The 21,887-nt window shown below is 40.0% G+C and overlaps 1 protein-coding gene across 1 annotated transcript in view; it reads left to right on the forward strand.

The window, feature by feature from the left end:
* The first annotated feature begins 1,646 nt into the window (after positions 1-1,646).
* The window catches only part of MIB1 (mindbomb E3 ubiquitin protein ligase 1), an 86,041-nt gene continuing 65,800 nt past the window's right edge, over positions 1,647-21,887 (forward strand). The window contains exons 1-4 of the mRNA XM_014938597.1: positions 1,647-2,147; positions 12,042-12,213; positions 14,945-15,074; positions 16,815-16,919. Of these exons, the coding sequence (XP_014794083.1) occupies positions 1,919-2,147; positions 12,042-12,213; positions 14,945-15,074; positions 16,815-16,919 (636 nt within the window). The 5' untranslated portion in view covers positions 1,647-1,918. The remainder of the gene's footprint in view (positions 2,148-12,041; positions 12,214-14,944; positions 15,075-16,814; positions 16,920-21,887) is intronic.

Genomic DNA, 21,887 nt, shown 5'->3' on the forward strand with positions numbered 1-21,887 from the left:
TTTAGGATGGATGCTGTTAAAAAGGTGACACAGATTGATTAGAGAGAGATAAAAACAATAGGAGGACCATTTTTAAAATGAAGACTCATATTCTATATAAGATTAGCCAGGATGTGTGGAGTTAAAGGAAATCCTTGAGTGTCATGAGACTGCAAACGAAAAGGATAGTTTATTAAGAATTGCATTGCAGGTACGTGCTTAAAGTTTGAGTAGGTACACCCTCCATGAGGGATGCCCCAAGGTGGGAAGGGTGGGTGGAGATACAGATTCTGCCCCTTTTGCTCACTGGAGCGCCTGAATAAAAAAGCTCCTGAACTACAGAAATCCAGTCCCACTAGACTCACCTCAATAGCAAGCAAGACTCATAGAATCATAGAATGGTTTGTGTTGGAAGGGACCTTAAAGATCATTGAGTTCCATCCCCCTTGCCATGGGCAGGGACACCTCCCACTAGCCCAGGTTGCTCAAAGCCCCATCCAGACTGGCCTGGAACACTTCCAGGGATGGGGCATCCACAGCTTCTCTGGGCAACCTGTTCCAGTGCCTCACCACCCTCACAGTAAACAATTTCTTTCTGGTATCTAAATCTACCCTCTTCCAGTTTGAAGCCATTAACCCTTGTCCTATCACTGTCTGCCCTTATAAAAAGGCCCTCTCCAGCTTTCTGGTAGGCCCCTTTAGGTACGAAGGCTGCTATGAGGTCTGCCCAGAGCCTTCTCTTCTCCAGGCCAAACCACCCCAACTCTCTCACCCTGTCTTCACAGGAGAGACGCTCCATCCCTCTGATCATCTTCATGGCCCTCCTCTGGACCTGATCCAACAGGTCCATATCCTTCTTGTGCTGAGGATTCCAGAGCTGGATGCAGTACTTCAGGTGGGGTCTCACCAGAGCGTGTCCACCGTTTGAAAAGAAAATGGGATTGTGGGGCACAGAGTTAGCCGAAAAAGAAGGAAAAGGCCGTACAGATTTTCCTAACCCATGTCACGCAAGACTAAATTGATACTATTTAACTGTTAATCCCTCTGTCATTAACAGAGAGGCGATACGAGCCACGTCTCCTGGACGGAGAGGGAGACGGGGGATTAGAGCCGCCCGGCCGCAGGAGCCGCGGCTGCCGCCAGAATCACCTCAGCGCCGGGCGGGGCCGCTGCCCTCGGGGGGCTCAACGGCGCCCGCGCCCCCAGACGGAACCGCCACGGCGGGCGACTCAGGGGAGCGCCGGGCAGCTCTGCCGGCAAGGATAAATAAACTCCTGCTCCTTCCTCTGCCTCCTTCCATTTCCACCGGCCCGCGCCCGGTTTGGGGAAAGGGGGGGATGGTGCCACCGAGACCGACTCGCTCGGTGCCCACCCCACCCCGGCTCAGCAGAGGGCGCTCGAGCGCCGCCCCGCCTCGTCCGGGCCCCGCCGCGCTGCGGCTGCGCGGAGGCGCCGGGGTTGTGCGCATGCGCACAGCGGGGAGGCGGGGGCTGCGCCGAGGGGCCGCCGCCGCTGCCGGTCTCCCTGGTGCCGCCGCCGTCGCGGCCACAGTCCCCGGATGTAGCGGCGGGCGCGCGGAGCTGGCGGTGGCTTTGCCGCTGTGGGGGGTGGGCCGGGGCGGGGGGAACCGCTGGGGATGGGCGCCTAGATAGGTAGGGAGGAAGGAAGGAAGCGAGGAGGAGAGTCGGCCGGAGACTCCCGCCGCTCCGGTCGCCTCCCCCGGCCCATCGGAAGGGTCCTTCCCGCCGCTCACCGTCGTCTCAGGATTGCCCCTCTCCCTCCCGCCCCTCTCCCTCCCTCGCCGCACCGGCAGCCGCGGCCCGCCTCCTCCCTCCCCGCGCCCCCTGCCGCCGTCCCCATCGGGGTCCCTCTCCGCCGCCTGCGGGCTGCGCGGCCCCTCCTGCCGCCCCGCTGCCCGGGCCCGCGGGGCGTCGGCGGGATGAGCAGCTCGCGGAACAACCGGGTGATGGTGGAAGGAGTCGGGGCGCGGGTGGTCCGGGGCCCGGACTGGAAGTGGGGGAAGCAGGATGGCGGCGAGGGCCATGTGGGCACCGTCCGCAGCTTCGAGAGCCCGGAGGAGGTGGTGGTGGTGTGGGACAACGGTACCGCCGCCAACTACCGCTGCTCCGGGGCCTACGACCTCCGCATCCTCGACAGCGCGCCCACCGGTGAGCGGCGGCCCGGGGGCGGGAGGGAAGGGGGCGAGGCCCCGGCACCCCCCATAGGGGTGCGGGGTGGGGGGCAGCGGTGCGGGACCGGGGTGCGGGTCGGGGTCCGATCCCGGGGGCGGGTCGCTCCCCGCCTTTGCCTCACGGTTTTTTGGGATGGGGAAAGTCGCTTACCTTCTCCCCCGCGTCTTGGCTGGGCGTGGGTGTGTACATGTGTGCGTGCCGATGTATATGTATACGCTAACTTGTCATAAATATACCGTGCGTGGCCCTGCAGGGAGGAGGAGTTGTCCTGGGACTTTGAAAATTGGGGTAAACAAAGCAAAAGTGATCGGCTTTTCAGACTCCCGGTGTGTTGGGACACACACACACACAGAGGAGGGAGGGAGGGAACCGAGAGGATGGCACCTCAGGGTCTAGTTTTGGTTTTTATGCCCCTTCCGCCCTGCTAATTCTTGGATTTATATTTGGGAGCTGTGTTGTAAAATGGTGACAGGCGCTGTGAGTCCAGCCGTGGGGAGGGTTGCAGAGCAGAGGTGTAGCACGGCTTTGCTAAAGATTACACGAAGTGGTTGAAACGCTGTTTTTGTCTTTTAATCTGCGCCCTGCCTTTTATCTGTGTTGCCAAACTTCTGGTAAAACGGCTGAAGTGCTGGGAAGAACTGCATTCGTTCGTTCTTCTAATGACTTGGCTGCTTGATATTTATGCTTTAAATTCAGTCAGTTTGGACAATGGATTTAGATCTGCACTGACATTATGCGGCAGTGATAGTGTTGCAAACGCTGCAGAGAAATGTTCATTTTAGCACCTGTTTTTACAGTGAAAACTCTTGAAGAAAAAGACGTTGTTTGGTTTTGTCAGAAATATAGTGAGGTGAATTTTGGGCCAGGTAGGATTGCCTCAATAATGAGGTGATTGGACCGATTTGTTGGGGTACTTAGATGTACCCTTATTGTAACGTGTCTATCATTTAAAATATGATGGAGAGGAGAGACCATCTTTGAGCCAGCTATGTGTAGTGTTACAGAAAGGAAAATTATAGCAGTAGGTTGAAGCTGTCAGACTTTTGAAGAGACAGTATCATGGAATTAATTCTAATTAATTACAAAAATGTTGCTAAGAAAGAAAAACCACACCACGTTCCATGGTGAGCCTTTGAGATGGATTTAAATGTTTTTTGTGTCTGGGTACCTTCCTCTCCCCTGGCATCGTGATTGGAGTTTTTTGTTGTTGTTTTGGAGAGTAAGTGCTATTAAAATGAGCTGAAAATAGTTTTGAAATAGACCTTGGAACAAGAAGTTAAGAGTAGTCTTTCAAGTTGTTGATCCTTGTCTTGCAGATGTTTGTGCTTTGAAACTTTACCTGCATTTGATGTCCTGTAGAAACCAGTGGGACTACTTCTGCTTAAAACTAAAGTGTATGCATAAATGTTGAATATGAGCCTTGAATGCTCATTACATTATTCTAGTTCTGCTTGATGTATTTGCAAGCTGATGGCATCCTGTTAACTGCATCTGGAAGCCTACACTTAATACTCGGTTTTAGGTCCTTGGTTTTGTTGTTTTTCTCCTGTTTTATTCCTTTTAATTTTCAGTTATGTTTATACTTTTGTTTTAGAATTTTAATTTCTGCTTCAGGTGGGACCATGTATATTGCTGTTGGAAAAACTCATAAACAGTGCTGTTTCCAGGCTTTGCAAAATGGGTGTTTCTCTTCCTGAGGTTTTTGGTCAACGTGTGCATGATCCTGACAGAACTGCTGCATGGAGCTACCCAGGGTTGCTTTTTGCTACAGGGAGTTACTTTTGATGTCGTGATCCCCAGGAGATAGGAAGAGTAAAAATCCGTAAAGTAGTAGCAGCAGAAGGGCAAAGTTAATGGAATTAGGATGCTGTCAATTTGGACTGAAATACTGGTTTTACCACTGATTCACCTCGTATTCTTGGGCAAATCATTTCCCTTCAGTTTTTCACCTTTTTGTTATTTTTCTCTGTGGTAGTTAACCATCCATTGTTTTGAATAAGGGTCTCTGACTTTGGATGATAGTTTGATACTACCGCTAGGGGCATTTAGATAATTTTGATGTAAGTAGTTACAAGAAAGAGGGGATTAGGTGGCAGAAATTTCTAACTGTAGTATTAATAATGATACTGTTGAGCAAGGAAATGTTATAAAATATGGTGTTGGTTTTGGTGTGATCGTACTTAGCACAGTGTTAAATCGTGGCTCTTCTAGTTTAAAATGAAAAAAATTTTCATTCATAAATACACAATCACAACATGACTGTAAGTTTATACTGAGAATAAATATAAATATATAGCAAAACTAAATTATTTAGTTCTGGGAGTTCTTTTTATTAGGTATTCAAAACCAGACTTGATTATTAGTTCTTAAAAACAGTGCTTGCAGCCAGAGTTGCTGCGTTGATGAGTTTGAGGCCTGTGTAGCCTCAAAACAGTAGTGATGCATCAGGATCCCATTGTGTTCTAGAAGTAGTGTTTGAAGACCATTCTATTTAAACAAAAATAAAATAAACCTGAGTTTGATGCATGTATATGTATATGCATATATGTATGTATGTGCATATATAAGTTTTGTAGACTCTGTTCTGTCCTTGTATTTAATGATTGTAGGCTATGACCAGCATTGCAAGACTGTGTTAACTTTTTATAAAACGCAAATGGCCTTAATACTAAGATTTTAGGATGGTCTTCTTTAAAATAAAAAGTCATCAGTGATTTACATGAAGTATCCCTTGTAAGCTATTTAGTCCAGATGTAGTCATCTGGGTAATGAATGATTTCTGATATGTTTTGTTTTTCACTTACATCATTGATGATCATATTTACATTGACCAGCACTTCTTTAAGCAAGACAGGGCGATTAAGAGGAATGATTAACTAATCTGTAAAGTAGCCTTTTGGCAGAATCTAGGAGTCTTGAGAATCCCCTTTTTTTCTGGTAGTCTTGTGGAAAAGAAACAGAAAGGAGTAGTTTTCTACTGAGTTGCTGAGCGGATTATGAAAGTACATAAACTCAAGCTTTTTATTTAGAAGGGAAAGCAACCTTTTGCCAAAGGTAAAGGACATACAGTAGCATGTTTGTAGAGAGCATTCCTGACTATGTTCACATAATACTTATGAACAATGCAGAAACTTTCTGTGTTTATTCTCTTTCTGAAGGTTTTCTTTCTACAAAGCTTAAGCAAAAATTTGATTGTCATCCGTTTCCTCTTTTATATGGTTGGATCAAAGTAACAATGTTATTTTCCTGCTTAAAATATATTTTCCCAGTTGTGCTTGAATAAGGGGAGTGGGTGGTGGGGCTGAGGCCAGGAAGTGGAATCTTGATGTGGAATTATCCCGCAGCTAGAGCGAGCGTCTGTGCAGTGTGAAAAGCTCTCTGTGCTGTATTTTGGTAATACTGAAAATTTAGATATTATCTGACGAAGTTCTGAGTAGCTTTTTGTACTTGTATTAATAGTTTTCTGTACCCTGAAGAGTTGCATAAATTGTCATGAAGTCATACGTGTCAGAACATTTTAAAAAGTACACCATCTCAGATGATTTATCCAATGTATTTGCTTATTTGTTCTTGCTTTTAGCACATCAAGTGTAATTTAAGGAAAATTGTCTTAGTCAAGATTTTTTTAGTGACTATTTTTAAATACTTGCAGAGCCCCTCACAAGGAAAAAAAAAATCTAATAGCTTCATGAGTACTTGGGAAGTCTGTTGTGTTTCTTCTTAATAAACATATCCTTTGTTCTTCCTGCCCTTCCCCCATGTCTCCTACACAATAATCCGCTCCCTCCTCCTGTATCTTGTGATACTCTTACCAGATAGGACCCGTGCTTTCACAAGTCTGGTGTCTCTCCTATATAATAATTGGTCAGCTGGCTGCTGCCAGACAGGGTATTTAATAGATAAATTATGTTTGTGGGGATGCTGATTTGAGTTTCCACATGGTTTGTTGCAATTTGAGTAATCTCTAAGAATTCTTTGTTTTCAGTTTGCCTGGAGTCTGGCCATAGAGTCAGAATTACCTTGAGTGGAAGAATGGGAAGAACAAACATTGTGATTGCTTTTTAAATGTGTAAATGAATCAGTTTTCTGTGGTATCCTGTGCCTGATGGTAGTACTGTCAATATGATATGGAAAGATTTTGGCTTGTTAGAGTTCTGTAGAGAGTGAGTCCATTGGAAACCAGATTTTGTTGGTTCTGAGAAGTAACTGAAACCACTATTGACTTCTATGCTTAACCAATGAGTGGTGTGGATACCCCTTGTACGTCTTATTTTACTGCTAAAATGTTCTTATATTGGACAGTTATATATTGCCACCTTGGAAAATTATTTTTAATACAAAAGAAATATCTGTAACAAGCTCATACAGCAGTTTGAGCAACACTGCCTCTATTTCCTTTCATAGCTTTAAGAGCAAGCATGGATTTTAAAAACTTGTATGCAAAGGCTGTGAAATTGATGTCTAAATGAGTGGTGACAGAGGAACGGTGGGTTAGGTAATCCAGGGAAGATTTGGGGATAGATGACAAAAGTGAAAATAACCGTGGCAGAGACATAAACGTAGGAAACTAATATGAAATGCAAATCTTAAGAACATTAATGACAAGAGGAGATCAGGAATACTGGATTTTATGGTGTCTGAAGGTTTGAGGGCCATGAGGAAATGGCAGCTATTTAAAAGTAATTAGGCATGGTGAAAGTACCCATCTCATTACCTGGTTTCTTTTGGGTTTTTTCAGTGCAGCAGGGAGGATGATACAAAACCTGTTTCATTTTGAAATAGGCTGCTCCTAGGAAATTTTGAAGAATATTTGGAGGTTTAATTTTTGCATTATCTCATTTTAGAGAGCCAAAGTGCTTTTCTGGTTCACAGCTGGCCAGCTGCAGGGCTGATGCTTGAATTCTGAAGTTTTTGTGGCACTTTAACATATTCCAATAGTTTAATTAAGGCATTCTTTCCTAATGTAAACTTTGTAAAGTTTGTATTTCTCAAGCTTTCTTAAACAGTCTTCCTTTCGAAGAGCAGAAGGGGTTTACATGACAGATACAGGTTGCATTTGGGTCAGGATTTCAAGTTTGGCTCCACAGCCTACTCTTGACCCAGTCTTCTGGTTGTTTGTATACTGTGCTTCAGTTTACACCAGGGCTTGTTTTGGAGCACAAACTGGTTTACTTTTTGGTGAAAGTCAGTTGAAAGATACGATCTTATGATGAGCATTCAGTTCACTGGGGTAGAGCAGAGCTAGTCTGAAACATTAGAAGTAATGTCTCCTTCCCTCCCCTTGAACGTGTGTAATGCCAACAGCAAGTCCTCAGTACTGAATTTTGGTGAGTAGATGGAGACCATGGTGATGCAGGTTGTCCCCTTGCAGCCCATGGAGGGCCACAGCGGAGCAGATATCCATACTGCAGCCAATGGAGGACCCCATGCTGGAGCCAAGTGGACATGACCTAAAGGGGGCTGCAGCCCATGGAGAGTACCTATGCTGGCACAGGGGAACAGTGTAAGGAGCTGTTGTGGACTGACCATAATAACCCATTCCTCATCATCACCCAAAATCTCTTCACCAAAAGGGTTACCAAGCAATGGAATGGGCTGCTCAGGGAAGTATTTGAGTCACCATCCCTGCAGGTATTTAGAAGGTGTGTAGACATGGCACTTAAGGACATAATTTAGTGGTGGACTTGGCAGTGCTAGGTTAATGGTTGGACTCGATGATCTTAGGGGTTTTTTCCAACCAAAATGATTCTGTGATTCTATCTCCCCTGATGAGAAGCAGGGAGATGAGGGGTTGGGAATGAAGGACTAAAGTTGAGTCTGGGAAGAAGGGGCAGTATAGGGAGAAGGTGTTTTAATTTTTGTCTCTCTCCCCATCCTCTTTTTTTCTTTTTTTTAATTGGCAATAAATTTAATTTTCCAAGTCAGCTCTGCTTTGCCAGTGATGGTAATTGGCATGTGATTTCACTTTTATCTCCAAGCTTTTTCATTTTATTTTCACTCCCCGTCCTGTTGAGGAGGGGGAGTGAGAGAGCAGCTGGGTGGGTGTCTGGTAGGTGGCCAATGTCAACAACGTCCCAATACTGCACTAGTTCAACTTAAAAAAAAAATAATTCTTTCAACCTTCTTTAAAACATACTCTTGATTTAAATAGTTCATTTTGTTTGTGTTATAAACATGAAGAAGAGTTTAGCTATGACATTTTTTGATCTAGTAGTAGCACCTTGTTTTAGCATCCTTTTTTTAGCAGATGAAGTTAAAACTCTCTCTTAGCCCACTGTCAGCAGGGGCGTACAAATCTACTTCTCCCTCCAGACCTCTAGTGCAGTGGTTAAACATTCTGTAACAGGATTACTTGCCTGCTCCTGCCCTGCGATGCTTTGTTTGTCGAGCCAGCAGCCTTGTGCGGCACCACAAAGAATGGGATTGGGAAACCAATCCAGCTGAATAGTTTTCCTCCTGGCTGTCTTTCAGCTGAGTATGTTTCTTGATCCAGTTTACAGCTCAACTCTGCAAAAATCTTTTGCTGGCATAATGGAAAGAACAGAGCATCATGGTCAGGTGAGGCATGCACTGAAGTGGGTGTTGCTGCTGGAATCATGTGTCAGGGAATAGATGCAGAAAGGCTATGGCTATCAGGGTGGTGTTTAAGGATCTGTGAAATAGAGATGTGACTCCCTTGATCAGAGACTCCAGATACAGACACTATAGTCAGTAAAATGACTTTTGAGTCAAACATCTTTGTATTTTTTTTTTTTTTTGTTCTTTCCTAAGGAAGTCTTTCTGAGCTTTTCCACAGCAGCTTTTGCCTCACTGGCTAGAAATGTTTATTTTTTTATTTAAGTTTACTGTGAGGTGACCTAGTTCTGTATTACATGACTCATGATTGTACCTCTTTTGCCCTCTGTCCTGGTGCTTGGACAAATTGAAGAATCCTGCAGCACCCATTTTTTTGGTCCTTTTACATCCAGAATAAATGTGATACTTGGCAAACTGTCTTCCCTGAAGTTCAGCAACTGTTAAAAAAATTCCAGAGATGTGTAACTTCTCTGTTTCTATGTGAAATACCAATTTAGCAATCAATTTTTTAAAAACACCAGCCAAATACCAGCCCTCAATCCCAAGTGCCGTAACTAGTTAACCTGTTACTGTTTTGTTGCCTTGCTTAAGAAGTCTGAGTCCTTTTAATGCACCTGCTCTTGAAGACTACCAAAAAAAAGTAGTAAAATGGTTCAATACAGCTCATAGCAGTGAGGCAGCCACCACAAGACCATAACTAATACTATCATTTTGAGTGTTACAGATAGTTAAGAGATGCCAGACATCAAAGTCTCAGTGTACATAACAAGAAAGATAGCTTGCCCCTTGAAGTTAACCCTCCACGTTGGGAACAAGGGCGTTGATGGAGTTGTGTGAGAGGAGGAAATGTATGGGTGACTTCCAGTTCTTGTTTTGTAGAAAAATAACATTTTTAGTTGTTGTTACCAGGCAGCAAATACTTTTTAAATATAGAAGGTTAGGATTATGGTATATGAGGTGTGTTGTCTGGCAGTTGGAGTTGGCAAGTAACGTTATGGGCTATAGGACTTGTCTGTGCCAGACCTTCAAAATTTCAGCACAGACTTTGTGGTCAAGGTGTGGATGCCACCTTAGTCATGAACCGCTCCAGGAATTACAGTGCTCATTTGGTATGACATCAGCAGTTTGAGGGTTTTTGTTGTCACTGAAGGCTGTCCTGAAGAGATGCTCTAATCTCTGTGGTGCTATGTGCAGTCTTTGCTCCAAATGTGTTGCCTTTTCCAGTCATAATTAAATATTTATTTCAATGTTGGTGCAATTTTTAATCATGAGGCCAGAAATCTTCCTAAATACATTTATAATCAAGGTTGGAAGAGGATGGAGTGAGAAGCTTTCATGGTTAGAAGAAATGATACACGAGATGATTTTGCTGGCATTGAGGGACTATTGACAAGCAGGAGAAATGGGTCAACAGCAATCTCATGTAATTCAACAAAGGGAAAGGCTGAGTCTTGCACCTGAGGGGAATAACTGGTACAAACTGGGGTTGACTGGCTGGAAAGCAGATTTGCAGGAAAGGACTTGGAGGTCCCAGTGGACAACCAAGTGACCATGAGCCAGCAACATGGCCTTGTGGCAATGAAGGACAGTGGTGTCCTGGGCTGCGTTAGGAGGAGCGCTGCCAGCAGGTCGAGGGAGGTGATCCTTCTCCTCTACTTGACACTGGTGAGGCCAAACCTGGAGTGCTGTGTCCAGTTCTGGGCTCCCCAGTGCAAAAGAGACATGGATGTACTGAGTGTGTCAAGCGAAGGGCTGCAGATGTGTTTTAAGGAATCTTAGGGCATCCGACATGAGGAAAGGCTGAGGGATCTCGTGGTCTTCAGCATGGAGAAGAGAAGGCTCAGGGGAATCTTACCAGTGTATATAAATGCATCATGGGGGTTATAAAGAGGACAGAGCCAGGTTCTTTTCAGTGGGGTAAAGTAACAGGACAAGAGGTAATGGGCACAAATTGAAATGCAGGAATTTCCACTTCTACTAAAAAGAAACATATTTTCTCTAGGGATGATTGAACACTGAAACAGGCTGCCCAGAGGTTGTGGAGCCTGTATTCTTGGAGGTGATCAAAAGCTGACTGCATATTGGCAACCAGCTCTAGTTTACCCTGCTTTAAGTGGTGGCTTTTTGGGCTAGACAGTTTCCAGAGGTTACTTCCAACCTCAGCTATTATGTGATTCTGTGAAATGATCAGGCAAGAAGGCATTTCCTTCAGTTTTGCCTCTCCAACTGTTGATTTTTCTTCACTGCAGGTGGCTCAGTTGCTGGACACAAGTGACTAATAGGTTTATAGTGAATTTGGCAGTCGTTTCCAAAAGCATCCTTTCTGGAGGGGACAAAACCCATTCTTTTTCCTCCCTAATTTCAAAGTTATCTGGGGTTTTTTTGCTGTTTGTTTTTTTATTAAAGGGTGAGTGATGGGGAAAATTCTGTGTTACTGCAACCTTTTAGTGTTCATTTTTATCTTGTGCTACAGAGTGAATGCCAGTGCTTCTCTTCTATTGCTCATTTTTTTCCAAACAGCAGCAGAATTTGATATTTTTTATTTTTTTAAATCAACTTGTGGCTCTTCACTGTATTCAGAATGCATGGGTGGAAACTGTGACTGATCACTTTCAATCTGCTGTAGTTTGGCAAAGGTGTGGGAGTAAGTGGTGTTGAGAATTAAGTTTTTGTGGAAGGCTGGGCAGAGCACATGCTGGTGAGTTACAGCTGGTCTGTCTTTTGGCACATTCTTTTAGGAAAAAAAACAGCATAAAAAGCAGTAAAATGCTTCAAAAATGGTAACAGGTTTTCATGAAGCTAATGGCATCTATCCAAGAGAGATTAATTTTTTCCTATATAAAAAAAAGAATAGAGGTAAGCACTCTTTCAGTGTGCAAAATGTGTAAGTGAAACCAATGATTTTCAAATGGCATGCACAGTTGAACACAGAGATAAAATTCCAGATAGCCTGTATATCTTTATATATGCATTTCTCACTCTTTAACTTGTAGTTAAAGGATTTCTCATTTTCTTTCTCTGACTAGCATAGATGGAGAAAAACTAAATGCAGCTTTCTCAGCTTTTTGAGCTGAGGAAAAGATGGAACATTTCAGGAATAGACTGACAACTGGATATAGGAGGCAAAGTCATTATCTTTTTTTGTTGGTTGTGTAGGCTGATAGGGTATCTCTAGCAGCCTTTCTTTATCGTTAACTTTTTTGTATGTGATTTCAACTAATAACGGTGCACAACAGAAATTTGTGTAGTGATGTAGCAAAGCTGTTAAATCTTTTTTTTCTTCTCTCCTTACAGGTATCAAGCATGATGGGACTATGTGTGATACTTGTCGACAGCAACCCATCATTGGCATCCGATGGAAATGTGCTGAATGCACAAACTATGACTTGTGCACAGTTTGCTATCATGGGGACAAACATCACTTGAGACATCGTTTTTATCGAATTACTACACCAGGAAGTGAAAGGTAAAACGCAATGTTTTCCCCATGAAATTAAATAGGAGCAGTTAATTGTGGTTAACTCTAAACTGCAGATTTGGTTATTGAAACTTGGATTAGGTAAAATAGTGGCTTGAGGTGTAGATTCTGTTAGTGCTTCTCTGCCTTTTTGTGAGGGAGGATATATAGGACAGATTTTTGGAGCTTGGGAAACGTGGAGATTTTAGAAAGAATGAAGTAGAGAAAAAAGTTAGGGTGAGATTGTTCAGTTTCTTTTAGCCTCATTGCAGTCTTCCTAGTCCTTGTGTTATATAGCAGCTTTAAAACAAAGGCAATTATCTTTAAGCAGTGTGTAGTCACAAAATGATTTGTCAATCAATTCCTGAATGTGCAAGTTTAATTAAGTTCAAAAACGGTGTAGACAGATTGAGGAGAAAATACCCTCTTTGTGGGCTATGAAAAAGAGAATGATCTGGAGACCAAGCTTCTGACTTGAACTGGTTAGATGGCTCACTGCAAAAGCAGAGAAAAGATGCTGTGAAGGGTTGTTCTAATCTCACCTTGGTTTTTATGTTCTTTTCTTAAACATATATTATTATTCCCATCTCCCTGTGAAGTACTGTGAACAAAATTGGCATTTAATGTGTTCCTGCATAGTTGTTCTTGTGTTATTGACTTTAAATAACTTGTCTAAATCCAAAGCCCCTCTCTGTCATGATTTATCTACCGGTTAAGTGAGAACAGTGATGTTTCCCTGTTATTGAATACTTGGAGAGCTACAGTAAAGCACTGTGTGAACGCCACATGCTGTTGTATCACCTCTGTGTTAACTCTCCAGAATCTTCTTTCATTAAATCATTGGAAGCTTTTTTGTTAGTTATGATAGTTATATGTGACTTAGGTAAGATGACATTTATCTCTTCTCCTTGGAGAAGTAAGGTTTACAAATATGTTGTAATTCAGCAATGTGCTTTTTTCAGTGCTTTTTTAGTTAAGGCAAGTGGCTGGAGCATGCAAACTGAGTTCTAGTATCATGGCTTGTAGGGTCTGTGTTTATTTTTTCAAATGTTTGTCTTGAGGTTTAATTTCAGGCCAGGTCACTGGCTTAATCAAAAGTAACTTTTTTTTTTTTTTGAGATTCATGCCAGTAGATCTAGGTACCAAGTAGAATAGTATAAGCTTAGTGTCTCAATGTTATAATGCAGAACAAGACTTAGAAGTTGAATGCAAGAACAGGAAATCCTGGCTTATTGTAATTAATAGAAAATAGGCATCAAAATACAAATCTGTTTTCTATTTATTTCTTTTTTTAAAAAAAATCTCAATACTTTTGGGAATGTGTCCCAGACTCTTTTTTTTTTTTTCTTTTTAGCTGGAGTAGTTTTAAGTGGTCTGTTCTGGTGTATAAAGTGTAATTTTTAGTTTTGGAGATAGTTTATATGCAATGTATAGAATCTAAGGAAATCTTGTGCATCTTGTCACTTTCTCCCTGTCTTTGTTTACTCCCACTGAGCTCTGTTTTGCAACTCTTACCTAGAAGGCGCTTCATTTGCCAAGGAGCTGTTTCTACTGGATCAAGCTTGGCTGAGAAAAATTGATTCAAGTTAAGTGTTTGAGGGAGGAGAAAGGGGCAAAGCAGTGCTATTGAATTTGAGGGATATCTCATAGGAAAAATGGCAAGAGGCATCCAAGGATGTTTGAATGAAAGAAAGCATTAAGCTTTAACTGCTTTATTCTTCAGTCTGGGAAATAATATGAGCAGCATGCCAAAGTAATGTATGCTGGTTTTCATCTCAGTTTTGTAGGTGTTGAGATCTTTCTAAAGTGTTAAACACAACATGTCTTTTTGTTTTTTATCACTCTATTATGTTACTTAGATAAAACCAGCTAATATTTTCATGTGCTCTTTGCATTGATTCTAACAGTTTAACTTTTTCCTTGTCTGCCATCTGCTGGATGTTAAAAGTTTAGCAGGAGGGTGATACATCTGAAAAGGTCAGGAAACGGAATTTCAGCTAAAAAATACTTTTGTCTGGCAATATTTTCCTGGCATGAAGTAAGAAATCTGGTTGCGTGCAATCTGGTGGCTTTTGAGATTACTGGAAAGGCAGGAAAATGTTTGTCTCTTTCTTTCTATTTGGAAGTTAAATAGTCGTGAACTATTCTGTTTGAGTTATCTACTTCTGTTGAAGTCAGAGGGAAAGAAGAGGTTTTCTTTAGAAAAATAATATATTACGGCTGAAAAAATAGATGCTGATATGTTGAATTAAATTTGCCAGGATATGCTATAAGCATGTAGAGAATAAACTGAGACTGGAGAGGAGAGCACTTCACAGCATAATTCTGAAAAAAATGGCAGGGCAATTGTGGGACAGTAATATTGGCCTAGTGTGCCTCTAAGAGAAACAGAAATGTATTGTTTATGTGACTGTTTCTTTAATGATTTTAATAAACGTAAGTACAGATCTATATCTAAGTGGTTACACGTTTATTGCTGGTAGTAGGAGGTTTGGAGAAGGATAATTAAAAACTAATTATAAACACACAATAAATCAGCTTTAAGAAGACCCATGGTTTTTTATCCTGTGGGCTGCTGTTTGAGTTGAGAATTGAGTGGGTGTGATTCATGCACTGAAATCTGCATTTGTGTGGTTATTTTTTGTTTCAAGATGCTCTTCTTCGTTCCTGTCCCCAAAGATTCATTTTGGACTTTCTTTATTATCTTGACATTTGTGGGTTCTTCTTTTAATAACTTCAGGGTATTGTTGGAGTCTCGCCGTAAATCAAAGAAAATTACAGCAAGAGGAATCTTTGCAGGTGCCAGGGTGGTGCGAGGAGTTGACTGGCAATGGGAAGATCAAGATGGTGGCAATGGGCGTAGAGGAAAGGTAAAACTGGTTTAGATAAGAAGATGCTTTTTTCCATGCTCATGTAATGGCCTCCATAGCCTTTCTAGTTGCAGAGTAAAAAATATCATCATAAAAGTTACCATTTTAATTTGCTGGACATTTTTATTCTTATTCTGTAATGCTTAAGCATTTAGAAAGAGGAGGGGATGTACACTATGACCAATTCTATTAAATTTAAATTTATGTTTTTTACAACACTGGCACAAAATGTTTAAAACTACCAAATTTTTGTCTTGGTTGTTCTGTTTAAGATGGGCTTGTGACAATGTTAAGATCTTGGGGCATGCTTCAGCATTACTAGAGAGCTCTCAAGAATAGCCCTTTCTGGTCATCACTGCATTCTGTAGTCCTCTCTTTGTGGGTCAGCACTTTTGGATTTCTCTTGCTCCTGGTTTTCAGTGCTTGCATCCTAATAACTATAGGAACCTTTTGGGTTTAAAATTAAAAACTTTGCAAGTGTTGGATATGGATATTATATTACTGGCTTAGGACATTATATGAGTGTTTTGGATACAGTTGTGTAAAATAAGTATTTGGATTTATTGGAAATTGCATGGAAAGATAGGTTGCTAATCATAACCTATGCAAATTTTCTGTCTATAACTTATAACAAACGTTTGTTAGTTCTCAAGGTAAATGTAAGTATGAACATATGGCAGGGAGTGCAAAATATGCCATAACTTTTATCACCAAATGTAAGATGTTGTAGAAGGAAAATTGGATGCCCTTGTATCTTGGCGAGCGGGCATTTTTTGTTGCATTTATTTTTAGTACACAGCATTTAAAAGAAAGTGAGAAGTTCCTGATGAAGATATTTGTCCTATTTTATATCCTAGACGTTTATGGAAGCCTTAGGACTTTGGGGGATTTCATTTTGCTTTTTATTGAGAGAAAATAATAAATTTAAATCTCTTAAAGCAAGGGATATTCAGATGCAGCTTTTTCATCTTGATTATTTACCCCTTGCTGTGAATTTGGCAAGGTATTTTGGAATCTCTAAGGACTTTGCAAAATAAGAGTCTTATCCTGCATGTCTGCTTTATGTACTAAACTATTATTTGCAAGCTGAAAATATGTGTAAATGCATGTAAATGTTGTTAATGAGGAAAAGCAGATGGTAGATGATAGAAACAGCCTTTATATAAATACAAATAAGAATGAACACAAATTCTGGAAACTGATTTTTTTTGAATAATGGAAGTGTTTTCAGTTTGGTGCATGGCCTCATGATTTCAGAAAGTTCTTTTCACTCTCCTCCTTTTGTACTGTTGTTAAACAGATTGGCTCTGGAAATAAAACTTTGTCTCCTACATAGTGCAGTGCCACCAGGCTAATGCAGGTTAAACCAAACAAATTGAAGCAACTAAAATAGTTTTCATGCTGTTTTTCTTAGTTAAATGCTGCTTCTAGTAAGAACAAAGCATCATAAAATAAATGTATACAGTTCAGATTTTGTTCTCTACTTGGGTAATTAGAATACCTGCCAAATATAGGAAAGAAAAATATGCCTACGAAGTACATATTGAGGCTGTCATCTTATTCAGACACCTGGGGAACACTTGTATCAAACAGAACACAGCTTCAGAATAAATTTTATTAAATTCAGTACAACTGCTGCATCCTCGATTATTCTGAAGAGATGAATAGGATTTTAAATTCAAATTGTGTTTCTAAGTCTTTGTTCTAGAAACAACTTGTCTTATTTTTAAAACTGAATAGGTAACTGAAATCCAAGATTGGAGTGCGTCGAGTCCACATAGCGCGGCATATGTTCTTTGGGACAATGGTGCTAAAAACCTTTACAGAGTTGGCTTTGAGGGCATGGTAAGTATAAAAGAACACAAAAGGTGAAATGCATGATGGGGGAAGGGTAGTAAGAATAACTTGTTGTGCTTTATTATCCTGCTTTTGTAATATTCTTTGTCAGTTTGCATGCTATTAGTCAGGTCATTGTGAATACAGCTGTATGGGTCATGCATATGTATTAGTAAGAAAATCTGATCTGGGAATTTATAAAACATATGAATAATGTAAAGTTAAGGGCTAGTTCCTGCCAGAGTATAGTAAATATTTACATCGCATACATGATTATCTTGCTGTGCTGCTATTGTGCTTAAATTAAAAGGCAGAAAAGAAAAAAGAAGCTTAATAATGAACTTTTAAAAGACCCTATTTCTTTAACACATGAACTCTTCAGTTCTAATTTTGGTGTGATTACTGTAAGATTTGCAGTTTTTAAATTACTGAAAACACTCAGAATCCTCTTGATAGCAATTTTTTTTGTCAATGGAAAGGTGTTGAATTAAGTTACAACCTTAATTTGCTTTAGCGCTAAACTTCTTTTTCACTTCCTAGCTTCTACAACTACTTCTACAGCTTTAGAGAGAAAATGGGTCAGACTCTAGCCTAAAGTGCCTTCTGTTGCTCGGTTTTCTTATCCTAATGTGGGTCAGGGAAGGGTTACTTTGATTATCAGCTGCTTATAACATCTTAATTAGCATTTTCTTTGCATGATTTTTTGTTTGGTACTGCAGAGGAAAACCACGTTAACTTAACATTGTAGTGTCGTCTTGTCAGATGTGTCAGTAATAAAATGTTAAACAATGACTAGTCTACTATTTTTGAAAGTAAAATATTTTGCTTTATAACCTCACTTGAAATAAAGTTTATTTTTATAATTAAAAAATATTGAATACCACTTTTGGACTAAATATATATTTTAGTGTCAGGTTTAAAAAGAGTAAATGTTTTCAGTGCAGGTCTGCTTTTCTCACGTATGAAGATGCTAAGAATAAAATATAAGTCAGTATTGAATTATGTCCATGGTCTCCCCCATGAGAAGAATTATATAAAGAAAATTCTTTATATACTGGACAAAGGGAGATAAAGTTATATATAATATTACATAGTATAATATTAGTAATCCAGTGGTTGGTGTCTTTCCCCTTATATTTGATTGTGATGCATCGAAAAGGAGCACAATTACAAAATCTAGATAGAATGAGCTATAGATCAACTGATTTTTTTTGTTGCAATTTCAGTTACTATGTTAAAATTTGTGCACTGCATTGTATGAGTGCTGTGAAATCATTAAAGATTCCTTCTGGCCTCAGGAAAAAAAAGAACTTCGATTATGTTCTGTTCTGAAATAATTATTCCTTTTATAATAAAAATATATCTATTAGTTGTAAATCAGCTATATTCTGTGGCCAAACTATTGCCAAATAAGGAAGTGTTAAATGTTTCTAGAATACTTGATTAACTACTGCAGCTGTAAATTTGAATGGATAAGGGTGACCCTTCCCACAAGATTTATACAGATAGAAATATTTGGTCAGTCATTTAATTAGTAACAAAAAACTGTTAATGTTTGTGAAACTACGTATATATATAGTATATATAGGATAATACGTAAATAACATATGTACATACATACATATAAACAGGATAATTTGAGGCTTTTTATGTAGTGCTTACTTGATTGCAATCCATTCCTACAATCATTTCGTCGTTGTTGGATACTTTTATCAAACGTAATTTTCACTTCAGACAGAGTGGATTCTTGGATATCTGTCACAAATAGTCATTTGAATGTAAAGCTAGATTTTACAACTGATTAATTGCTTGTTAAATGTACAACTCATTACAATTATTTGCTACTGTTTATGTGCTATTGTGTAAAGCTGACTAATAGACTGTCAGAAAGTTCATGTAAATTTGGGGAAAACTTGTTTTGAGACTTAGAAACTGGGTAAGAATGTCCAGAGTATGTGGAATCAACAATACTCAGAGTGTGTGCCCATGTAAATACAGCTGGGAAGAGACCCTCACTTGCAAATGAATAACACTTGACTCAGAAGCAAATGAATCTGATTAAAGAAACAGAGCTTATTATTCTAAGTCAGGGTTGCTTGTTTGATAGCTGACAGCCTGCATCTGCTCCTCAAAATTAATCTATCTGGCCTGCCAGCTTTTCCTTGGGAGAGATGAGGATTGGCTGGTAGGGCAGCAGGTGCTGGCTGAAAACTTGCATTTATTTATGGTCAGATCCTTAGAGTTTTTATTTGAGTTTGTTGTTACCGTGTTTACATATGAAGTGGTTGAGAGAGGTGCATCTCGCCTTTCTTTGTGGAGCCTGGCATTTAAATCTGTGAGTTTCTGCTGCCACAAATTCCCAAATTGAAATCTGTATTTATGATACTGTTAGGTTGAACATCATGTTTCCTACATCCGTAGTAGGAATAAAGTACTGTTGGCTAATGGGATTGACACTGCATTTTTATCTATATATATATTCAGATTCTAGAGCCAGACCGAGCTGTTAACTGTAGTAGCTGCTTTAGAAATGTCTGGACGTAAGGCTGGTAACTTCCATTGCTTTTCAAGTATAATATATTATCATATAATATTATAATATTATCAATGGAATGATTTTGCTATGAAAATTTAAGAAAATAGTTCTGTCAGCAGGAGTGTCCTACATCAGTTTCATTATTTAGGAATCAGTTTTGTGCTACCAACTTTCTTTGCTCTGGTCTTTTTTTTGCTGTGATTAACCTCCTTTTGTTTTTCATTATGGAGGACCTTCCTTTCACCTGTATAGCCTCTGAAAGAAGTAACTGTAGTTATCATCCATCATGGTCTCAGTAATCTGTAAGCCATCTGTGTTTGTGTACTTTTTTCCACGAATTCCGAATAGTTGAGTGCATTGGGGAAACTGAGAAGTTTCCTTGCCCCTGTGTTTTTGATGTTACTTTAAACTTATCCTGATTGACACCTAATGTCTGTTCATCAACATTTATTTGGGTTACCCTTAAAGATAATCCTTGACATTACTCTAGAGGATTTTAAGAATTACTAACACTTTTTTAAAAAATAAAAAAAAGTAGATGTCTGAACATACTAGGCATTGCAGGTGTGTGTTACAAAATAAATAGAACTATGCTTTCTGGTGCAGTTAAAATTGTCAGATCTGTAATGTAAGTCAGATCTTCATCTCTCTAGTCCTTTATCTTGTTCCCAGTGTGTTGAGACTGAGGGGTTTAGGAAGGAGCAACAAGATTTTCCATTATTCTGTGTTTAGTGTCCTTCTGTTGCTTCTGTGTGCTGATCAAAACTGATTTAAAACACAGAAACATGAATTTTGGCCACCTTTACACATGCAGCAGGTGTTTCTTATTACATTACTCAAAGTGTGGCCAGAGTTAGGTGGTTAGTTGTTTTGGAATCCAGAGAGGAAGGAGATATTTATGTATACCTTGTACGTTTATTTGCATTTGTCAGCAAACTTGGTTTCACTTCTTGTTTATTTAGTCTCATTTCTCTACATTTCTCCTGTAATCTCAGCCAAGCCCAGTTTGTCATCTCTATAGAACTGAGTTGCTTAGAAACATATTTCTGTTAAGCAGAAATGTACTTACTGATCCTTTTCCAATTTTGTTATTTACAGTATTAACCCACAAGGAAAACTTTTTTTTTTAAAAAGGAGGATCATTTTAAAAAGTTACATATGCAAAGTTTTTATATGTGCCTTTAATTAATAGACAGTAAGGTTATATAAACAGTTCACTCGGGATTTGCCTGAAGACTGGTTTTTACATAAAGTAAGAAGCTGTTGCTATTTTTTTTTAATACCTCACACCTCTACTTGTTATTGTTTTTTATATGTCATACCTCTCTGTCTTTTCAGTCACTTCTACCTCTACCATCTTCTTTCTCCATTTTATTGCTTGCACTTTTCTCAGCTTCTTGGAACTGAATGTGATTTGAGTTGATTAAATTTGAAATAAAGTGTTTCTTATAAACTTTTAGCTAAAACTTAAGGATTTATCCACTCCTTTGTTGTCTTAATCAGGTGACAAAGCAACACGCACAGAGCTTCCTCCATTTGCCCTGTAAGGGCTTATTTCTTTGCCAAAAGCTGTTATGAGTTTTAAGACTTAAAATGTCCTTTAAAGGGTGTATTAATTGCTACCTCAGACATCTGCAGCTGTGACACCATTCCTGTTGATATAGCTGTAAGATCAGTATTAATTTATCCTCTGGTATTTACTGCTGGTGTTAGATGTTATTTCAGTGCACCTCTGGATCAGACATTCTTTTTCCTAGCGGCACACCTAGTTTCCTTATCAAGTCTGTAGACTCCCCTCCCTGGTTTTGATGGATGGCTTTCCATATTGATGGGAATACCTTAATAGTTATTCCAGTAGCAGCTGCTCCTTGAGCATTGTTTTCCGCTTCAAGGTCAGGGATAATGGCGCTTTTACACCATCTGCCAACAGTGCTGACATGGCTGTAATGTACATTTTTTTCATTCCCTGAAGTTTTTATGCTGATGAAACTGCTGCTGTTTTTTCAATGGTATAATTGGATGGCAAATCCAAGTAAACTTTTACATTTTCTGTATTTCCCATTTGGCTCAGCAGATCATGTTCTTTATGTAATGCCGTCGCATACAGCTGGAATGCAAAGAGTTTTCCAGCAAGTCAGAGGGTAGGTGCTGGAAGACTGAAGTTCTCCACTGTAACCAAAACCCATTATTACCTACTGTTCATGAGCATCTGATCTCCATGTTTTGTACTTTTGCTGTTTCTTGAATTTTCCTAACAACAATTTTCAGCTTAACTGGGGCTTCCACCTTTAACTACACACAAATTCCCCCAAATCCATAGCTTGTTTTTCTTTTTCTTGAAAGAATCCTTTTCAGAGTTCATTGAATGATTTCTCCATTAAGTTAGCATATAAAAGCTTAACGTTTTGTTTTTGTTTTTGCACCTTTGTCTCCACGTATTA

The sequence above is a fragment of the Calidris pugnax genome, unplaced genomic scaffold (assembly GCF_001431845.1).
Source record: "Calidris pugnax isolate Ruff unplaced genomic scaffold, ASM143184v1 scaffold13, whole genome shotgun sequence".
Classification (NCBI taxonomy): Eukaryota; Metazoa; Chordata; class Aves; order Charadriiformes; family Scolopacidae; genus Calidris; species Calidris pugnax.